The sequence below is a fragment of the Coffea arabica genome, chromosome 3c (assembly GCF_036785885.1).
Source record: "Coffea arabica cultivar ET-39 chromosome 3c, Coffea Arabica ET-39 HiFi, whole genome shotgun sequence".
In the NCBI taxonomy this organism is placed as follows: Eukaryota; Viridiplantae; Streptophyta; class Magnoliopsida; order Gentianales; family Rubiaceae; genus Coffea; species Coffea arabica.
This window is the reverse complement of record NC_092314.1, coordinates 6,184,248-6,203,502: the sequence shown is the minus strand read 5'-3', so window position 1 is coordinate 6,203,502 and position 19,255 is coordinate 6,184,248. Positions and strand designations below refer to the sequence as shown.

General features: G+C 36.2%; 4 protein-coding genes across 7 annotated transcripts; 2 read left to right on the top strand and 2 right to left on the bottom strand.

Moving 5' to 3' along the window:
* The first annotated feature begins 406 nt into the window (after positions 1-406).
* Positions 407-6,469, top strand: LOC113734399 (protein PAM71-homolog, chloroplastic-like). 3 transcript variants are annotated; one of them, XM_027260927.2, is made up of 10 exons: positions 407-710; positions 1,673-1,829; positions 2,345-2,528; positions 3,036-3,083; positions 3,840-3,936; positions 5,224-5,387; positions 5,599-5,670; positions 6,019-6,069; positions 6,154-6,258; positions 6,347-6,469. In XM_027260927.2, the coding sequence occupies exons 1-10, from the start codon at positions 551-553 to the stop codon at positions 6,410-6,412; spliced, it is 1,104 nt and encodes a 367-aa protein (XP_027116728.2). In that variant the 5' UTR covers positions 407-550; the 3' UTR covers positions 6,413-6,469. The 3 variants fall into 3 exon arrangements, with proteins under 3 accessions (XP_027116728.2, XP_071938195.1, XP_071938194.1); XM_072082094.1 differs by having other exon boundaries at positions 413-710; positions 1,661-1,829; positions 5,605-5,670; XM_072082093.1 differs by having other exon boundaries at positions 413-710; positions 1,661-1,829.
* Positions 6,470-7,092: 623 nt separating this feature from the next.
* On the bottom strand, positions 7,093-11,308 carry LOC113734398 (beta-glucuronosyltransferase GlcAT14A). Of its 2 annotated transcripts, XM_027260926.2 has the most exons (4): positions 10,546-11,305; positions 9,759-9,834; positions 9,473-9,588; positions 7,093-7,904 (listed from the first exon to the last, which is right to left on the bottom strand). In XM_027260926.2, exons 1-4 carry the CDS (start codon positions 11,153-11,155, stop codon positions 7,396-7,398), a joined length of 1,311 nt encoding a protein of 436 aa, XP_027116727.1. In that variant the 5' UTR covers positions 11,156-11,305; the 3' UTR covers positions 7,093-7,395. The 2 variants fall into 2 exon arrangements, with proteins under 2 accessions (XP_027116727.1, XP_071938193.1); XM_072082092.1 differs by lacking the exons at positions 9,473-9,588; positions 9,759-9,834 and having other exon boundaries at positions 10,546-11,308.
* A 1,974-nt stretch (positions 11,309-13,282) lies between these two features.
* On the top strand, positions 13,283-16,249 carry LOC113734396 (hydroxyethylthiazole kinase-like). The gene is made up of 2 exons (XM_027260924.2): positions 13,283-13,757; positions 15,579-16,249. Exons 1-2 carry the CDS (start codon positions 13,326-13,328, stop codon positions 15,966-15,968), a joined length of 822 nt encoding a protein of 273 aa, XP_027116725.1. The 5' UTR covers positions 13,283-13,325; the 3' UTR covers positions 15,969-16,249.
* A 439-nt stretch (positions 16,250-16,688) lies between these two features.
* Positions 16,689-17,736, bottom strand: LOC113734397 (dirigent protein 18-like). The gene has a single exon (XM_027260925.2). It carries the CDS (start codon positions 17,589-17,591, stop codon positions 16,839-16,841), a length of 753 nt encoding a protein of 250 aa, XP_027116726.1. The 5' UTR covers positions 17,592-17,736; the 3' UTR covers positions 16,689-16,838.
* Positions 17,737-19,255: the final 1,519 nt, after the last annotated feature.

Below are 19,255 nucleotides of genomic sequence, written 5' to 3'. Positions count from 1 at the left end.
TTTATCATTTGCTTCGACCCTTGAACTAAAAACCAACGCCAACCAACGCTACTTTTGTGATATTTTCTTGGTTTCACAATATACTGAGAAATTTGCTGACTTTTTTCAAAATCAAATGTAACTGGTTAAAACATAAAATTCGTAAATTGATCTTCTCTCTCTCTCTCTCGTTTGTACTGGCAAATTCATCCAAGCCTTGGGGCTTGGGCCCAATCATTTTCTTTGTTAAAAACTCAAAATGCCGAAAGAACCCACCAACGACGTCGTTTCGCATTTCATACGTTATCTTCCTACTCCCTACGCAATGCACGTGGCACCGCTCAAATGCCCAAGTCTGATAACAGTCTCCCAACTGTCAATCCTGAACTCCCCCATCTCAACTCTTTTCACTCTTCCTCCACTGTTTTGTTACTGCCAAGTACCCCCCAGTCTGCATCCCAAGAATCCTAATTTTCTCTGGAGATCTTGTTTCTATTCAAGGGGGAAACGGCTGCAACTGGATAGGATTTGATATGAATTCCTAGATAGAAAATTTTGTGGTGATTAGAAAATGCAGGGCTTGGCTGTTCAGGTACCCCAAGTACTAGCAACATCCAATAAAGGGACGAATTATAGGAAGAAAAGAAAGCTTCCCTTCAGCCCTTTTCTTGGTTCTTTGCCAAGAGGGCTTATTTCACCAGCTTCATCGTCGTCGTCGTTACCTTCGCTAAGTAAGTTCTTATTAGCTGGTTATTAGCTTTCTTGATTGGATTTTTTTCTGCTTTGATCAATAAGTTCAAGAAAGACTGAATCTTTGTTACTAGTGAAGCTGATTTAGTTGAATTTTAAGTGGCACTGTTGAGACTTGGTCTAATGATTTAGAATGGGAATTTTCTGGGGTTTTCCAATTTGGAGTACATTTCTGCCTACTGCAGTTATAATTCAAATGTGCTAGAGGAAGATTATAATTCTAGTTTTAATGCTGGAATGGAATAAGTTGGTCTTTTAGGACATACGGTTTGTTTACTCAAACCAGAACATAAATGAGATGAATTCGAGGCTGCATTACCATATTCGACCTTTTTGTAGATCCTATGTTGTTAACACGGCGAATCAATCAGTTGGAGGGTAGCAGTATAGAACTGAGACCTCCTACGTGTATGGTTACTTGAATGAGTTGTTAACAAGTGTAGTGATGAAGACGAGAGAATGAGCAGCACCACTGCTAGCTAATCATTGATGTCCAAGCCAATTCAAAAGGTTTTAGTACTTAAAGAAGACTAAAAAGTATTTCATATTAGGATACTGTGTATGCAAGGAAGAAAATTGGCATTGTTTTTTGGAAAGAGCCATGGTCTGCACTTTTATATTGGTTTTAGGTGCTTTGAATGTGTGGATTGGCCCTGGGGCTGGTAGCCTTCAGGCTTGAAGAGGATGGTAGAGTAAAGGAAGAAAAGCCCTGACAGAAGTGCGGAACTTATGTTTTAGTCTGTATTCTTTAGGTGCTTCTCCAATATTCTTGCATGAGTTGACAAAAAGAGACTTGGTTAATTTGGTTTTCCATAATTAAAGAATTCTGTCACATTACATAGGAATGACTTGCTGAGTGGAATATCTGTTCTATTTTATTGATTTTCATATACTAGTTGGTTTCTGTCACATGGGAATTCATATAAATTAGATTTCTTTATAGTACAATGTAGGTGGATATCCAGATCACTTGTAAGGTACAAGACAGTTACAACACATGCATCCAGTGTTGGCGTTGGATCTGGTGGCTTTGAAGGGAGCCAGGAGAATAACCAGAATATTTATTCCACTGGGCCTTCAAGTGATAATTCTTCTGAGACGTAAGTTATTACTTTATTCACTTGTTAGAAGATAATAATTGCATCAGCAACAACCCAGCAATATATTCTTATTGTTGGTTCCATATTAGATTGTTGAACTACAGTGTCTCATGAATGTTTTTTGTGGTTGAGCTTGTTTTCCTTGAATCTTTAGTCCAAACAAGCTTCTGGCCTGACGTAATTGAGAATCTGTAATTCTCCAACAATAAAATCATTTATTTGATTTTCCACATAGAGGCATCCTACTTTACTGCTTCCCTCATGTTTCAGTATTTTGGAGTGAAAAACTGTCAAATCTGTTACTTTGTGTTTTTCCTTCTTTTAGCTCTGTGTATCAATAGTGGTTCCAGGAAGAAATGATAAAAAGTAAAAATTTATATTATCAGCAAGAAGCCAAGAAGTAATTAATCAGGAGTCATCGATTTATTGACCGTGGAATGACTCTTTTGTTGCGAATGGACCTAGAGCTGCGCAATTCCATCTGATACTCATTTTATTCTTTTCATGAATGGCAGTGAGAGGCGTCCTAATCAAATTCCTTATCCTCTTGCTATAGCTATTGTACTATGTGGATGTGCTCTAGTATTTTGCCTGATTGCCTTCATTAAAGGGAGCCCTTCAGCAGTATTATCAGCAATAGCAAAGTCAGGCTTCACTGCTGCATTCTCTTTGATTTTTGTTTCAGAGATTGGGGATAAGGTAAATGATCCTGCCAAGACATGAGTTAATAGCTTGTATCGTCTTTGCAAGTGTTAGTATTTTCTCATACAGTTCCTTTTTTACCTCAGTGTGTTTATTTCTGTTCTGTATGGCACATTCTCTCTGCCAAATCAATTTATAATTTCCCATATGGTACATCTTGTATGTATTCCTTTTCGGGTACTTTTTGGCCCTTGTCTGTGACCTTTGGAGATCTTCTGTCAAAGTGATAGTATCATAAATATTATAAAATAATACTCCAAATATACCTTCGTCGCCAAAACTGACCCAATTGTCCCAGCCTGTGGCATTCTTGTTGACCAACTCCATAGAATTCCATGATCAATCTCCACAAAACTAAAAGACCATGTTTTTTGCATGTTAGATACTCAGTGAAGTGATTTTGCATAGTGGTATTACATTATGATTGACTACTGATTCCTTTCAAATTTGTATCTTGTGTTGTGGAACTCAGGCATTTTTTCTTTTTTAAATTTTATTTGACAGACATTTTTCATTGCTGCACTATTAGCGATGCAGTATGAGAAACTACTGGTACAAATCTCTCTTTCTCTCTCTCTCTCTCAACTTCTACTAGTTTATGACCATCATCTAGTGAGTTCTTCTAAGACTCTTGTTTTCATATTGTATCTTCGAATGTGCTAAATGGATGAGCTTTAGCTTTCATTTTATCAAATTTACATCTTTGATGCCCTAGAAACCAAAAGAAGAAATTAAGTAAAAACAAAACAAAAAGACACATGATGGTGATGAATATGTGGAAATTGTAAGATATAATAGATAAAGGGTTAGGTGCGCATTGTGGCAGATATAGGCAGAATTCAAATGGCAGTGCTGGCTTTGCTTGTCTAAATTTTCTGAAGGTGTAATATGTACAGAAGCACAAATTTTTCTTTTTCTTGAGACATGGCTGAGAAAAAGTTGTCATTATGACTCTTGTTTGGCTAGGTTACTGTGGAAGCTTTAGTAGTGAGAGTGATCAACCTGCAGCAATTTATTATCTTTTTTACATTTGGAAGTTTTCTTTGGTGAATTCCTTATTTCTCAAAGAAAGATTTTTACCATCTTTTCATCATCCTTGGATAACTTCTGTTCAGTTTTCTTGTGTTACATCTTTTAAACTCTAGCAGTTTTACTTGTAAGTTAAGCTCAGCATATATTTGCTATCCTATGGCATTTTCTAATGCTGACTTTTTTTAACCTTGCTGAGGGATGAATGTTGAGTTGAACTGGTTTATGATGTTGACAATGAGACTTGCTTTGCCTAACTGCTGTTAAATTATGGACCAGGTCCTTCTAGGATCGATGGTTGCTTTGTCCCTTATGACAGTCCTGTCAGTCATTATAGGACGGCTTTTTAATTCAGTACCTGCTCAGTTTCAGACGAGTGAGTTGAGCTCTCTCTTTTCTTCCCAGTTCATTTCTTTGCAATAATTATGATATCATGCAAAGTATAATATTCTGGCTTTACAGTGTTATTTTCAGCACATAAAAAGAAACATTTAATCAATGAAGGAAGGATAGAGTTCCTGCAAACAAATAATTTGTTTTTGGAGCAGTTAAGCAGCATGCTAAGGCTTTCTTAGTCGTAGGACTCTATGTGGCCTTCAGTTTATGTATGCTTGACAATATTTTTGGTTGCAGAACCTGTATCTTTGGGGTTCTTCTTCATTAGTTTTGTTGGTGAGGACATGATGAATTTAAGGTTTCCTGCATGATGGTTGTTATACAGTTGATAATGCATCTTTGTCATCTTGTTTGGTCATTCTTGGCCTGTAAGAAGGGTGTTAATTTCTTAATACTCCAAAGCAGTGTTACATGTGAGACAGACCTACCAAGAAAATCTGATTTTTATTTTTTTCTTTTAAAAAAGGGCCTAAGAAGAAAATTGTTGATTGGCTTCTTTTGAGTTTGTTATGTACTGCTTTAATGCAACATATCCACATTATGTAGAAATTATCCCATGGATAACAGTCTTGCCAAAGATAATAGTTTGGTCCTAAAAGATTGTCCGTTTTAGCAGTAAGCACCATAAAATGCAGAATGACGAACATTGAGAAGCTGTCCTAATAGAGAATTAGTGCTTGTCTTGAACTAGTATATGTGGAGTGGACCATAAATATTTCAGTGTACAAGAGCTGCATCAAGGGTCCTTTCTGTTAGAATAGGCTACTACCTGCTAGGTACTCCCTATGCTGACTCATTCAGTAGGACTTCCACAATGAGGTACTTCATAGGAACAAGAGACTTGCTATTTTATAGAGATTGAGAAGGTCTGGATGCTGTTTAAGTTCAGCTAGATGCATTTCATTGGACAATTTTCAAGAACAACCGGCAAGAACTTAACCATTAATTATCCTAATGCTTGTGTAACATATATTTCAATGAGTTTTATGTAGCATCAGATATGGCAACATATTTCAATAAATGCTTTACTGGTTTTCATTGTTCTGAAAGCAGTCATATATGTAGATAGTATCATGGTATAGCTGTAGGTTATCTTGTAAACTACCAGATATCCATGTCTCCTGGAATAAGAAAAGGTAATTGACCCAGCTTGTTGTATCTCAACTTTAAAATCCTTCAATTAATTGTGATATTTTACTCACTGCCTGCTTGTTATTGTACATTTTATGGTTCCTTATTTTGATTATTACTTTTTGTCTGCAAACAGCAATTCCTATAGGTGAATATGCTGCAGTGACACTTTTGATGTTCTTTGGCCTCAAATCAATCAAAGATGCGTGGGATATTCCATCCAATACTGCTAAAACTGGAGAAAAGAGCAGCAATGAGCTTGGTGAATTTGTCGAAGCCGAGGAGCTTGTAAAGGAAAAGGTAACTTTTAATCCAGTTCATTGCACTAATGGGGTTTCACAAGATATCTCTTATGGTCATGTTTCTTAAAATTTAAAAAGATGATCAGGTTAAGATTGCTATACGTGTATTTAATTTGAGCTTCTTCGAGCTTTCAAATGGAGACACAGACTCTCTCTCTAACCCCCTGTTCAGGCTGTTCATTTTTGGTGTTCTCTAACACGTGTGATAGCTGCAGGTGTCAAAACGGCTTACTAATCCTCTTGAAATTTTGTGGAAATCATTCAGCCTTGTATTTTTCGCTGTAAGCATTATCTCGCTTTGAGTACTCCTTTCTAGATGATCAGTTGTATGCACTTTTTTATGTTTTTCTTACAAATAAACACGCATGAGACACTCTTATATGATCTTAATCTGGTGTTGCTCTATGCCTCCTCCATATCAGCTTGTGGAATCTAATTCCTCTTATTTAGTACCTGCATTTTTTGTTTCCCATTTTTCATCTGTGTACTCAGTTGACTTATTTGTGGTGACATATTCAGATAATAGTCCACCCATAAGCTGCGAGGAGCTCTGTTTTGATGAAGCATTTAAGAAGTGTAATGCCCTTGTGTGCATGTCTAAGTTAATATGCTGTTTGTTTGCTTTTCAGGAATGGGGAGATCGCTCTATGCTTGCAACAATAGCTTTAGGGGCAGCGCAGGTGTGAATTCTGAAATTCATCTGAGTTTTTATTTTTATATTTCTCGCAAATAACTTATACGTTTCAACTGCTGTATCCGGTCAGTCTCCTTGGGGTGTGGCAATTGGAGCCATTGTCGGACACCTAGTTGCCACGACTCTTGCCATACTGGGAGGTGCATTTCTGGCCAACTACATCTCTGAGAAGCTGGTAAGACCATATAGTCAGTCATACACAGTCTATTGAAGAAACCCAGTGATTTGGTTTGTATATATCTTACTGGTTTATTGTGAATCAGGTTGGGTACTTGGGTGGAGCTTTGTTCATTGTCTTTGCTGTTGCCACATTTTTTGGAGTCTTTTAGTGAAGCTTTACATTGTCGACGAAGAGAGATTGTTTCTTACAGCCTCGAGGATCAAAATCAACAGTGACAATTGTTTTGGAGAGAACCCCACAGGACTACCAGTTGCTCATGGACCAGCCCTGTGGGTGCTCTATTCATTAGCTTATAGGTTTAAAATAATGTACTATTTTTTTGTATATTAGATTAGAGGATCCTCTGAGAGTCTAGAGAATACCTGCAGACGCCAGTGAAACATGCAGCAATAACTACTAATTGCAGTTCCAAGAATAAGTATTTGGTTCATGATTGGAAAATGCATACCTGAATGGTAGTATGGAGAAATAGTTGAATTCACCCACAACAAATAAATATTAGACAAATTCTAAAAGAAGACTAGTCCCAAGAACAGATAATGAATGCAAGTCTTTAGTTCAACTCCACCTTTTTTTTTTGGACAAAAATGAACCCACATTAATGTGTGTCTTAGCAAGTACTCGTTAGATAAACCCATTAAAAATAAAGCTATTTTACTTGACTCAATGAAGCATAATCAGAGACCAAATAAAATAAAATGTTATGTAGCATTCAGGCACCTATCAATACCTTCCGCATCTGCATTCAAATTTAACACTGGAATATGGACCCAGAAATACCCTTAACTTGGAAATTCCTGGATGATAGAGCGGAAATGGGATTGGCAATTACAAAAATGAAGATTTCATTGATGATGAATCCGTGTTGCTGGAAAAATTGAAGAAATATCTTCAGCAACTGTGGACATATTTTCTCCTTTCAATATACAACAATCTCGAATACTGTAAGCTAATTGTACAACACCTGAACTAACTACAAAAGAATCATACCAAGTAAACTAATACACAACAAAATTTCAAAGTGGCATCTGTCATGTGAGATAAGTCATCCTGTATATTATGCCTTTTCTCTTGATTCGTTCTTCACTTTACCCAAATTAAACTTCTTTGCATTATCATTCTTGCTAATAATCAATTGACAACACATTGTTGAGACAGAAATGTTTCCTTCGAAAGAAGTTCAAGAAGACGATTTTCAAGCCGTTTTGCTCCTAAACCAGGCTTTAAAATGTCAGCATCTCCCCACACCTTACATGAGTCAAGTCCAGACTCACCTAGACACCATCCACCAGGTACTGGTTTCCTGGGTGCTCGATGGAGAATTTCTTTGTCTATTCTGTCAAGAATTGGATCATCTGGACGAAAACGGGAAGCAAATGCTGCTCCACTTTGGACTAGGTCAGTGTAGTAACTAGAATTGAGCAGGTGGGGTTCCTTTCTCAGGTTTAATGAAACATACTGCAAATTGTGGTTGATAATTGTTCTATTGAATTTCTGAGTGTTGCACAAAATGGTTGGAAAGTAAACAGAATTTGCTGAGGGAGTGTTTGCCAAGTACATCAACACTGTCCGGGGTAGATTATCTGTACCTAAGATGCAGAATTCGATAAATTTGCGACTCAAAATAGCTGATGATGAACCTGTCCAGAGAAAAAAATTTGAACTCCTCAGTTAATGATCTACAGAGACTTTCCTGATTCCGTTTGGCAATCTAAGAAATATGCAATACAGAGCTAGTAAATATCTTGCATCAACAGGATGAAAAAGAACCACAATTTTTAGCCAATCACCAGAATGTTTAGTAACTGACATGAAAACCATCGCATCCTTATCATGACAAAACTTCCTCAATCATGAGCCAAGAAAAGCCAGGTGCACGACCATCATATCGAAATAGACTGAATTGAGCAAATCGACAGGACATTAGTTAATGACAATTTAATGCATCTCTAATCCCTCCAATATTTTAGCAGAATCAATCATTAGTAAAGCTGTAAAATCAAGACCAAGAGGACAATCTTCCAGCTGCAAGTCTGTAGTAAGTTGGTTATTTTATCCAAAAATTGCTTTATCCTGCCGTCTCTAAGTCTCTTTGAAAACCATTAAAGCAAAACAGAGCCAAGACATGTCTTCCATTAACAAAAGATGGCAAGAACCACGTTTACGTAAGGTCGAAAGCTTCCAAAAAATAAGTTAAGGTTGTTTTCTGAAATTAAAGAGGCATAGATATTTATTATATGCAGCTACACCTATCATTCCATTTTCAGCACTTTGTCCATCAGTTTGGACAAGATTACACAGCCAAGGTTTTCCAAGTTAAGTCCTTGAACTAACCCAGTGTCTTCATCCCATTGATCATAAATTTCCAAGTTATTAGAAACATCATAAATGATTTTGGTCCAATGCTGAGCAATGACATATTTTAGTTAATCTCATAATTATGAAAACAGTTAGCCAAATCATACCATCCTCGGAAATATACCTCTTTCAAACCTGTAATTTGGAACTTCTCATGTTAAACACCTTTTTTGTCTTCAAATTCTTTATAACTAACCAAGTAGCCAAATTGTTGATAAATCCACCTTCATTTGAGCCTTGTTATATCCAGATTCTTTAGCTAAAATAATATAATAGAAAGCATATGAATTCTTGCTGTAGTTATCCAAAGTTTCTCTTACTAAACCCTTAACTAGATTAACCCTGATGTACTTGAACTGCATCTTATAACCAAGCTCCATTCCTTAATTTAAGGCACAAGGATTCGTTACCTTCTTCCAGCGATGAAGCTTCTTACCACCACAACCACCACCTTCCCTGACCTCCTCCAACCCCCCCCCCCCAACAAAAAAAAAAGCACCCACCCCAATATTGAAGAAGAAAAAAAAGGACCCCAACCGCAAAACTTTATAAAAGGGAAGGGAAAGAATAAATTTGTTTAACATCATAGAAAGAGAGAATTTAATATTTCTTATGCTGATACTGGCAACATTAATGTGCTTTGGAATCAGATTTCTTACAGAATTAGAAGATAGCCAATATGTATGCAATTATTTGAATTCAAGAAAATTCAAACTCATTCAACATGATAAATGCCTCTATCAGTACAATAGGCAACATGCAATATGCAAAACCCAAAAACCAATATCCTATTCACTGTGAAAAATTTTGCTGTTATGTCCATGTTATAGTAGCATACTTAAAGACTCACCTGTGAACAAACGAAATGCATCTGGCAGGGGCCTTTTTTGAGTGGCAAAAAACACCTCATTTTCCTCCAAAATATAGAGCCCGGGATCAACTATTATCGGTTTCAATTTCCGAGATCTACCACATTTAATGTAGAGACATATTACTTCCATTGCAAAGAATCAAAAGTGGAACTGTCAAGCAATACTCTGTTGAGTGTATGTACATGTGTGCCTGTGCATGTATTTGGGTGTCTGTATAAATGCATTTCTTTATCTAGCAAAAGTGGTGAAAATAGATATCCTTACTCAATCCAGCCAATATAGCTTGTGTGATTCACAAAATTGAGATCCTTAGGCAAGTATGACAATATGTGCAGAAGATCTGGAAAAGAAAAAAAAAAACTCATATGACTAAAAAGCCGATCAACAGATTTCCCATGGTACAAATACAGCAACATCAGTAAACAGAGATACACATTCTTAGAACATATAGATTTACAGTTACGATTTGAACAGAAAAATCATACAAAAATGCACTCTTTGACAAACTTCGTAGGGTAGAAAACAGTCAGATCACACATAGATCACAAGAAGGATTCGGCCACACTTTTCATCCACACTTAAGCTCTCAACTAGCAAACTAACAATCCCCAACACAAAGACACAATCAGCAGAACACATAAGAAAGAAAATTAAGCAATATGTCAATCAGCAGGACACATTTCAATGACCAGGTAATCTCAGAATCCAACATAAAACCACGTAATAAATGGACATTAACATTAATCATCTCTTAAAAAAAAAAGAGCAAAAGATATCCCTTTGAGTTTTGATCATCGTAATAACTACCACTATCCAATGACATTAAGACAATACTCTTTTTGTTTTCCTTTCATTTTTCTCTCATTTCCTTCGTTTCCTTCTCTTTTTTTATCTTTCCCATTCCTTTCCGTACTATAATGCAACCAACATCTAAAGCCAAGCAAAACCAAAAGATCAACAAACTTTCACTAAATTACTCGAGAACCAAACACAAAAGTCCAACAAGCACACGTATATAACAGTCCTATAAATTTTGAAATTACAAAGTTACCATCTTGAGTAACAAGTGGATAATCATCAACAGAGAGATTGATGAACCAATCCCAGTTCTTCGAAATACGTAGGAAAGTAGAAGCCCCATGAAGTATAGCTGATATGGTGGACGACCCTTGTTGATAAACAATATCAGCTTTTCCAACAACATTAACATTCTGGGCAGCTTTAAAAAGTGGGAAAGATTGGATTTTGACCGCTAAATTATCACGTTCAGCTTGGGAAGCTCTGGAATCTAGGTGGAGGAGATAAATGTTCTTGGGGTGGTAGATTGAGAAGAGGAGGCGTAGGATCCGACCCGTTTCATTTGAGGATCCTGAGATGAGGTAGGCTATTGACGGAGGAGGGGGAGGGGAAGGTGGATTTTGCTTGGATTTGTGTGACGTGGTGTTGCTGCTGCTGAGGAAGAGGTGGCGGTGGGGGGAATCAGGTGGGAAGAGTGAAGGGTCGAGTGGAGGAAGGGATGGTGGAGGATGAGTGGAGGTAGAGAAGAATAGTATAAGGAGGAGGGAAAAGAGGATGGTGGAGAGGAGGATGCAGGGGGTGGAGGGTCTAATGCCGGGGGTGGTGGAGGGTGGTTGATGGTGGTGGTTGGGGTGGTTTAGCATTGTGTGTGTGTGTTTTTTGCTTTGGTATTTCAGTCTTGGCTTTAGACACTCCCCGCTACTCTTTTGGGAGTTGATGGCACGATGAAACTGGGAAAGTAAGCAAGGAATATTTGTATCTAGAAGGAAGAGAAAATTGACATAAATGGTTTATTCAGGAGATGGCCTAAATGCCTAATACACTAATGAAACTCTGAAAATTATAGGATATGTGACTCCGCCCTACAAGATTATTATGCCTATTTTCAAATGCAAGCTTATTTGGAGTTACTATAACCAAACATTTCAAATTACATAAACAGATAAGAATTGCTTGGTTTAGTACTGAATGCCTCTGTTGTATCTTATAGCAGTGAATGTTTTTTACATGTGCTTGATTTGAAATCAAAATACATCATTGACATTGAATGCAGTCATATCCATTCACTTGTCTTCAATGCCTTTATGCAACTATTGATCACTTATAACACTTTTGTAGTTTGTTAAAGAGGCATTCTAAGTGTCTGTTTGATAACATAAAAAAGTGCTGAAATCGAATTCATTCAGACATTCAGATGTTTTGAGTATTTGATAAATAAAAATTTTTTTGCTGAACTTATTAAATGGTGCTGAATTTGTATGCATTTTTTTCAGCACAAGAATCATAACTGAATGCTTAATTTGATAAGAATCAAGAGATTTACTTCAACTACTTTATCTTATCTACCAAATCTATTCTTGTTTGTTAATTACATTCAAAATCCTTATCTAATTAAGCAACCTAATATTTTCTATCCAAAATCTTTATCTAATTAAACAACCTAACATTCTTTGTCTAATGGCTTTCTACTTCTATTTTCTCCCTATTTAATGATTTTTTTACAATTTCTCCATGCTACTCACATCTGTCTACTCCTTATCTTTTTCCATCTTTCTACTCTTTCATAATTTTGTCATTTTTTTCCTCCCAATTTTTTTTATTGCTACCGTACTCACCGATCTCAAATTCATTATTTCCAATTGATTATTTGTTGTTTTACGTCAACATTTTTCCATTGAAGTAATTAAATTTCTATATAATTTGGTGTGAATTTAAAACTTCTTTATTGCAGCTTCCTTTTGCTTATATTTGGACTTTTCTTATCAAACTCTGATTTAAAAATATATTTGCATCGATATTTGGACTTTTCCATAATATATTTCTTCTTTTATAGTACTTTGATTTAAAAATAAATATTGTCATTTTCATACCAACAATTTTAAGCGAATTAAATCATAGGTTCTATTTCCTTTTTGGATTAAAAGATAGAAGGGCAAAATTGTACAATTTAGCTTATTAAGCATTAAGTTATAAATGTTTATCAAACAGTATAAATATGTTCAGCATTAAGATTCAGATATTCATATATCTCTTTTCAGTGCTTAATATTCAGCAAATTAATTGTTTCAGTATTCAGAATTCAGAATTCAGATTCAGTTTTATCAAATGGAAACTCTTTATATTTGTATAAGTTAATTCATATTTTAACACAATTAGTTCTAAATTTTCGACTTACACAAACACTAGCAAATAAGTGGTAAATGTGAAAAGATTAGGACTAAATTAAGACAAGTATTTAAACAAATAACCAAACATGTCCATCAATACTAAACATAAAAGATTAAAGCAAGTAAATACTAGGTAATTGCGAAAACACAAATCATCACAATAAAGTAAGTTATCACGATTGATCCTAAATCCCTAGAAATAAATATAAACCATATTCAGTTGTCTGGATAATAAATTATTTCTAAAAATTTATTTGTTTACATGATGAACATATTTTTAATTATATTTTATTTCACATATATAACATCAAAAAAATATTATAGTATTTTTTTAAAAATCATCCCAAATAAGCTACTATCCAAACACACTAAAGCAAACTATCTCTTAGATTTAAAAGACTTTATTTAAAATGTGTCATATGAAATTTAAAATTTGTGCAATGCTTTTGCATGTTGTGTATAACGTATAATCATTTCATAAAAGAGCAACCAATGAAGTGTGAAGTGAATTTAATAGGCTAAAACAAACTAGTGCACAAATTGAGGTCCTGCAGTTGCAATATCCCCATCAAGGTCTCTCTTTTCTATTCTCCATCGGATTATCTCCCAAAATCAAATAGCTAAAAACAAAAAAAGCAGCAAAAATATGGACAACCCAGAAGAATGGAGGCAACAGGCATGGGCCCACTTGACAAAACTCCGGCAAGAGTGCCCATTAGTCCAGTGTATCACGAACTTTGTATCAATGGATTTAATGGCCAACGTGCTGTTATCCGCCGGAGCATCGCCGGCCATGGTTCACTCAATTGATGAAATCCCTGAATTCACTCCTAAAGTTCACGCGCTCTGCATTAACGTGGGCACACTCACTCCTGACTGGCTACCGGCCATGAAGGTGGCTGCAGAGACTGCGAATAAAGAAAGGAAGCCTTGGGTTCTGGACCCTGTGGCAGCTGGTGCTTCCAGTTTCCGGTTGAAGGCTTGTCTTGAACTTCTTGGGATGAAGCCTAGTGTTGTTAGGGGTAATGGGTCTGAGATTCTGGCACTTGTTAAGGGTTCTGTCGACCCCAATTCAAAGGTCAGTTTCAAGATTGAATTTTTTGAAAATTTCTTGAGTTCGCAATTATTGTTTAGACGTGCATTGGTGATGATTAATACACTTTGGTGTTTATTACGTTGGCTGTTTTATTTATGATATGATTCAGAGAAAGACTGGGAGGACAATATAGAAGGCTTTTACTTTGAAGTAATTATTGTTTCATCTTTTATGCATTTCTTGAATGAGTTTCTCTGTGCTAAAAATTATGGAAATTTCGGAAGAGATTTGAATAGTCTAAATCTTTTATGCATTGGAAATAGTTATAAAGTATTCAATTTTCTTAGCTGCTGTTGCTCCATTGTTGATGGATATGAAATCCATGCAAAGTTAATACAAATGGATTTTTGCAGCCTCGTCCTATTTTCAGTGGGAGATAATGCCCGAGTACCTTGCCATGAAAAGGTTGCTGTGCTCATTACAAATCCCTAAAATAGGAGAAAAGGGATAAATTGAATCTTTCATAGGACATTCATGTCCTTTGAGTTTGTTTTTGTTAGTTTTACTTTATCTTCTGACAAGTTTACCCCGGATTATTGGGTAGGTAAGGTCCTGCAGGATTTCTAGATGGGCTATTGTGTTCTTGTATTCTTGTATGAAACTTAGAAGTCAAGCTTCTTTCTTATTGGCTTTGAGAGGTACAGCTCTGTAATCCTATCATATGTCAATTATCTGTCTTGCTTTTGAAAGGGTGAATCTTTATTGCAAAAAGAAATATTGTTTCTGTGGATGTCTGTACACGAACTATACGTCCTTTTTATATATAATTTTCATTGACTTATTGATTTTTAAGTTCTTAGTCTTGTTCAATCTGATGCTGAGAAGAATGGAAAAATAAAATAGATTACTGGTGCTTCATGGAAGCAATGTTTCTAATAAATATGGAACTTAGATGGATCGGTGCCTGTGTACTTTGCATATTTGCTGTATTTTGCTTTGCAAAAAAGACCAAAGTTGTTGTTGAATAACTTGGTTCATAAATTTCACCAAAGCAATGCACGTGATTGGAGCACGGAGTTCATATTCGTGTCTTAGGTGAGAGTGGACTGCAGGAGCAATTTAAGGCCCTCAGTTTCTTGGCATACTTGACTTAAGATTAGAAGCATTTGGCGGTGCTTATAATTCCATACTTGTCTCCCAGACTGCTTGACTGAATGTCATGCTAGATACATTTTGGATACTGATTTTGCTGAGAGCCTGTTTGATTTTGCGATAGGCAAAATATTTTTCTTTAAGGATCATCAATCCCATTTTACTTTCTGTTAAGCTGAGAACTCTCAGCTCCTGATTACTTGGACCTTCACCTTGATGTAACTAAATTAATGCATCAGATAAGTTGGTTTTTAGCCATATTACCCTTCCTTTGGTATCTCCTGCAAGAGTACACGGATTTGAGTGTTTCATTGAGGTGACAGCTGATCCTGGAACATCCAGTATCATGTAATGCTTACCATCTAAACAAAATAAACATATCTGCAATTTATTTTGTGGTTCTGTTGTCTTTCTTGGCTTCCAGTTCCTTTCTCTGGCAAATGATAATTCCAATCTGTGTTCTCAGATGATGAGTTTATTCATTGAATGTAATACAGGTTGTGGAAATGGAAGTCAGATTAGGGCTTGTATGAAGATGCTCGTAATAAAATCCCTATTTTCAGTTTTAGCTATTTAGTTTATTTTGTGAGTGACAAAAATCTTGTTGAAGAGTCATAGCAAGGGTGACTATCTTTGATGTTGAGTTAACTAAACTTCAACATAACATAGTTGGTTAATTTTGAGTTCTAATACATTTTTCTTTTGTAAAAGGGCGTGGACAGCAGACATGAATCTATAGATGTAGTCGAAGCAGCAAAATCCCTGGCTCAACTGAGTGGAAGTGTGGTAGCAGTGTCTGGAGCTGTTGATGTTGTCACGGATGGACAGCAAGCTGTCGGCATACGAAATGGAGTAGCAATGCTGCAGAAGATTACAGCAACAGGGTGCTCGGTCAGTGCTCTCGTTGCTGCGTTTGTTGCAATTGATCCTCTACATCTAGTCGAAGCCACAGCTTCTGCATTGTCTTTGTTTGGTGTAGCCAGTGAGATAGGGATGGACATGGCAAAAGGTCCAGCTTCATTGCGGATGCACTTGATTGATTCACTTTATGGGCTTGATCAAGGTACAGTTTTTAATCGAGTGAAGATAACCAAGTTGTAATAATGCATTAGGTGCAATAGAATGTACATAGGCAATAACTAATCCACCTACTTGTCATTTTTGCAGTCTGTATTGAGCACATGATGCTTGATCATTCTTAGGGATCTGACTTCTTGAAAACTAGATTATGATCATCTTAAGGTCTGTACTACATGAAAATCAGTTCTAGATCATTAGTAGTAAATAATCGAGCTGTATTGTTTTATGCACTTACTACTGTCTTCCATCTTTGAATATAATTTGCAAGCTATTGGAATAGAATTCTCTATACTTAGTTTCAATATCATTGGGCTTTGGTAATATCCATCTTGAAGCTGTTTACATTGAACTTTATCTTCTAATGTATGGAAAGCAAAGCTGCAAACTCAATAATGGAGATCACAGTCGAAAGATGATCACCTTCTAATTACTTTTAGTTTACTCTCTTTCATTCTGTTTATGGAGCAATAAATGAATTAGTTTCCATTTATTACTATGGTCATTATGTTAAGGAAGGAAATGATTAAATGTTGTTTTGGAAACAGTAACTTTAAATATACTGTTATTCCTTCTTCGTTGACATTCTTATTTCTGGTTTCAGTGTTTTACTGTCTCTCTCTCTCTCTCTCAGGCTGCAACATAGGCATTTAATTTTAATGTGAAAATTATCGTTATCCACGATTTTTTGTACAACAAGCAATTCTTAATTTTCTTTGCCAAGTCTGCTGATACAGAAAGCCATTGACAACAAATTCATGAATAGATAAGATGGAAACATAATTTTTTGTTTCTTTTTGAGCAATGGTATGTTGATATGATGAAATGCACAAGAAGCTCACTCAATTTTCACACAAACAAAGCAACATGTTTCTGTTGAGTAGCAAAACAATCTCAATAAGTAAGATGGACTGTGAGCCTCAGCAATGTCTCTGCACCATCTGTAACATGCTGCCCAGATGGTATGAGTGATCGGACTTCCGCAAACCCACAAGCATTCTTGAACTTGCCAGTGCCTCCTGTAACTGACAGACGTGACATGGTACTTCCAATCTTGTAAACTCCAAAGAAGTTCAAGCTATCACCATATTCCCCCCCTTCCATCATAGCTGTGAATGCCATCATCTGTGTACTCCCATCAGCAGAGCTTGCAACATACACTCCCTGGGCTTGCCCCAATGGCTGGGTGCCAAACTCAGGTGAAGAGGTTAAAATATCATCAATCACCGTTATTGTTCCAAAGCCGAGTCCCAGGCCATCAGGTCCAAGTTGGGTAGTGATTGGATTACCATTGTTATTGACATTGTTTTGACCAGCAAAAGTTGTACCTGCTAAGCCAGTACCCAAGGGAATGCCGTTGATGTTGACGGTTGGGATTGCACCATTGGCGTTGGGGATGACAACACCATTCTGAGGTGGAACGAAACCTAGAGGCCTTGCGAAAGGCACTTGGCCACTGTATATGTTGCCTAGCAAGCCAGTGATGGGTCTGGCTGTGGGATTGCTGCCTCCAAGAATGTCATGCATGTATAACTCAAGAATTGGCTCCCCTACCGGTGCAGGATCAACTGCATCTACAATAGTTGCAGCACGTATGGCTGCAAATACCATTGCAAGGAAAATGGATATTGAAGATTGCTTGAACATGTTGAGAATTATGGATTTCAACCTTGGATTTCAAGGGACTTTCTGATGTACGATGAAGAAGAGGATGTTTTTATAAATTCAGGATGCACATTTGTTTATGGTCTCCTGTATATATAGTGATCAGAGAATGTTAGAGAATTTCGTGGAGTTGTTATTTGGCTGGAAATGATAGTGAAGTTGTTGTTTGGCATCATAAAGAAGAGAAAAATGGTGCAGTTGTTGTTTAGCATAAAAAAGAGGAAAAAAAAAAATGGTGAAGTTGTTGGAGATTGGAATATCTTAAACTAGAACGCTTCCACTTCTCCCCAGGTCATCCACAGAGGGAGGAATATTGCATTTCCTGTGTTTCTTTTAGGAAATTTGAGGGCTTTGTTTAGAGATATCATTTTTTGTTACATCCGAGTGAATAAGGCCCTTTGTTGAGTTTATCCACTTTGGTAAATATTTCAAAAGCTATATACTTAGTTCAATCAATTTTTTGGCTATACCAGATTATTGCCTGGTGATCTATTCTTTGCGGTAAACTGTAATAAAAAGGTTCCATTTGGATTGTCACTATTCTCAGGGGGGAAAAAAATTTTGAGAACTGCGTCGTTCTCGTTTGTTTTAAATTATCCAAATTTTGATTATAAAAACTAACTATAGAGAATAATGCCAATTTATAATCGGAATACAATGTTAAAAGAGAACAGTAAAGATTTTGATTTTTCGAAATAATCAGGTAAAATGATCAAATGATAACAAATCCAATACCTCTATTACACATTTCCCTGTGCTCAGTACAGGTAAAAACTGTTTGTTTGCTTGTCTGTTGTGCAGGTGCTGGAACTCTTGCAGGATGAAGTTAGAGCTGTAGCTTAAAGTTGGAGGGGAAAGAAGGAAAAGAAAAAGGAGAATAGAATTCAAATTTTAAGTCCCTTATGAATTTGTCACAATATCTGTTTTAGTTTTGTACTTCTGTTTAGATTCTCTTCTCTAGAGATCGATTAGGTTTTATCCCATTAGTACAAACTAATCCGTTTCTGAGGGTGGAACAAAATAGAGTTGTGACCTCTTAACTGCAGCAAGTTAATGACCACACATGAAGACTAGAATTCTTGAATATGAAGGGGCCGGGGGATCTCAGAACACTCGAATGGTTTTAGTGAAAAGTGCTTATGGAGCCGAGATTATGAGATGTAAACCAAAGCCAATGTTTGACCCAAAAAAAAAAAAAGCCAATGGATTCTGGTCCTTACATGGTTCTTTAATCATATAATTTAGATGGATGTTTCCTCTGTCAATGATTGTTTCTTTACTTCCATATCTGGATGTCATGGTTCTAGCTTCAAAGGACTCGCTTTTAAATTCTGCATTTTTTTTTTGTACGTTCTCAAGAATTGGGTTAGATCTTACACTAAATCTATGAGTAAATCTTATATATATTGATGGTGTATACACTATCACGGTTAGATATACGATGCGTATGTAAAATTTGAATTATGTGTTATGTATCTAATGGTAAAAGTGTATATACTGTTAATGTATAGAACATTAATCTAACATTAATCTTCAATTCTATATTTGCCCTGGAACTTGGGAATTTTGTAGAGGAAGAAGTCGACAAATTCATGAATTATACTTTTGAATATGTGGATTTAGTTTCAGAGTTTACTCTTTAAAGT

What these genes read in the sequence shown, in the direction of transcription:
- LOC113734397 (XM_027260925.2), bottom strand. Translation starts at nt 17,591, where the DNA reads ATGTTCAAGCAATCTTCAATATCCATTTTCCTTGCAATGGTATTTGCA.
- LOC113734399 (XM_072082093.1), top strand. Translation starts at nt 551, where the DNA reads ATGCAGGGCTTGGCTGTTCAGGTACCCCAAGTACTAGCAACATCCAAT. An exon ending in AGTGATAATTCTTCTGAGAC is followed by an intron (nt 1,830 to 2,344) that starts GTAAGTTATTAC and finishes CATGAATGGCAG; the next exon opens with TGAGAGGCGTCCTAATCAAA. An exon ending in ACCTGCTCAGTTTCAGACGA is followed by an intron (nt 3,937 to 5,223) that starts GTGAGTTGAGCT and finishes GTCTGCAAACAG; the next exon opens with CAATTCCTATAGGTGAATAT.
- LOC113734396 (XM_027260924.2), top strand. Translation starts at nt 13,326, where the DNA reads ATGGACAACCCAGAAGAATGGAGGCAACAGGCATGGGCCCACTTGACA. An exon ending in CTGTCGACCCCAATTCAAAG is followed by an intron (nt 13,758 to 15,578) that starts GTCAGTTTCAAG and finishes CTTTTGTAAAAG; the next exon opens with GGCGTGGACAGCAGACATGA.
- LOC113734398 (XM_027260926.2), bottom strand. Translation starts at nt 11,155, where the DNA reads ATGCTAAACCACCCCAACCACCACCATCAACCACCCTCCACCACCCCC. An exon ending in TCCACTTGTTACTCAAGATG is followed by an intron (nt 9,835 to 10,545) that starts GTAACTTTGTAA and finishes TTTCTTTTCCAG; the next exon opens with ATCTTCTGCACATATTGTCA. An exon ending in TGCATTTCGTTTGTTCACAG is followed by an intron (nt 7,905 to 9,472) that starts GTGAGTCTTTAA and finishes TTCTCTGGACAG; the next exon opens with GTTCATCATCAGCTATTTTG.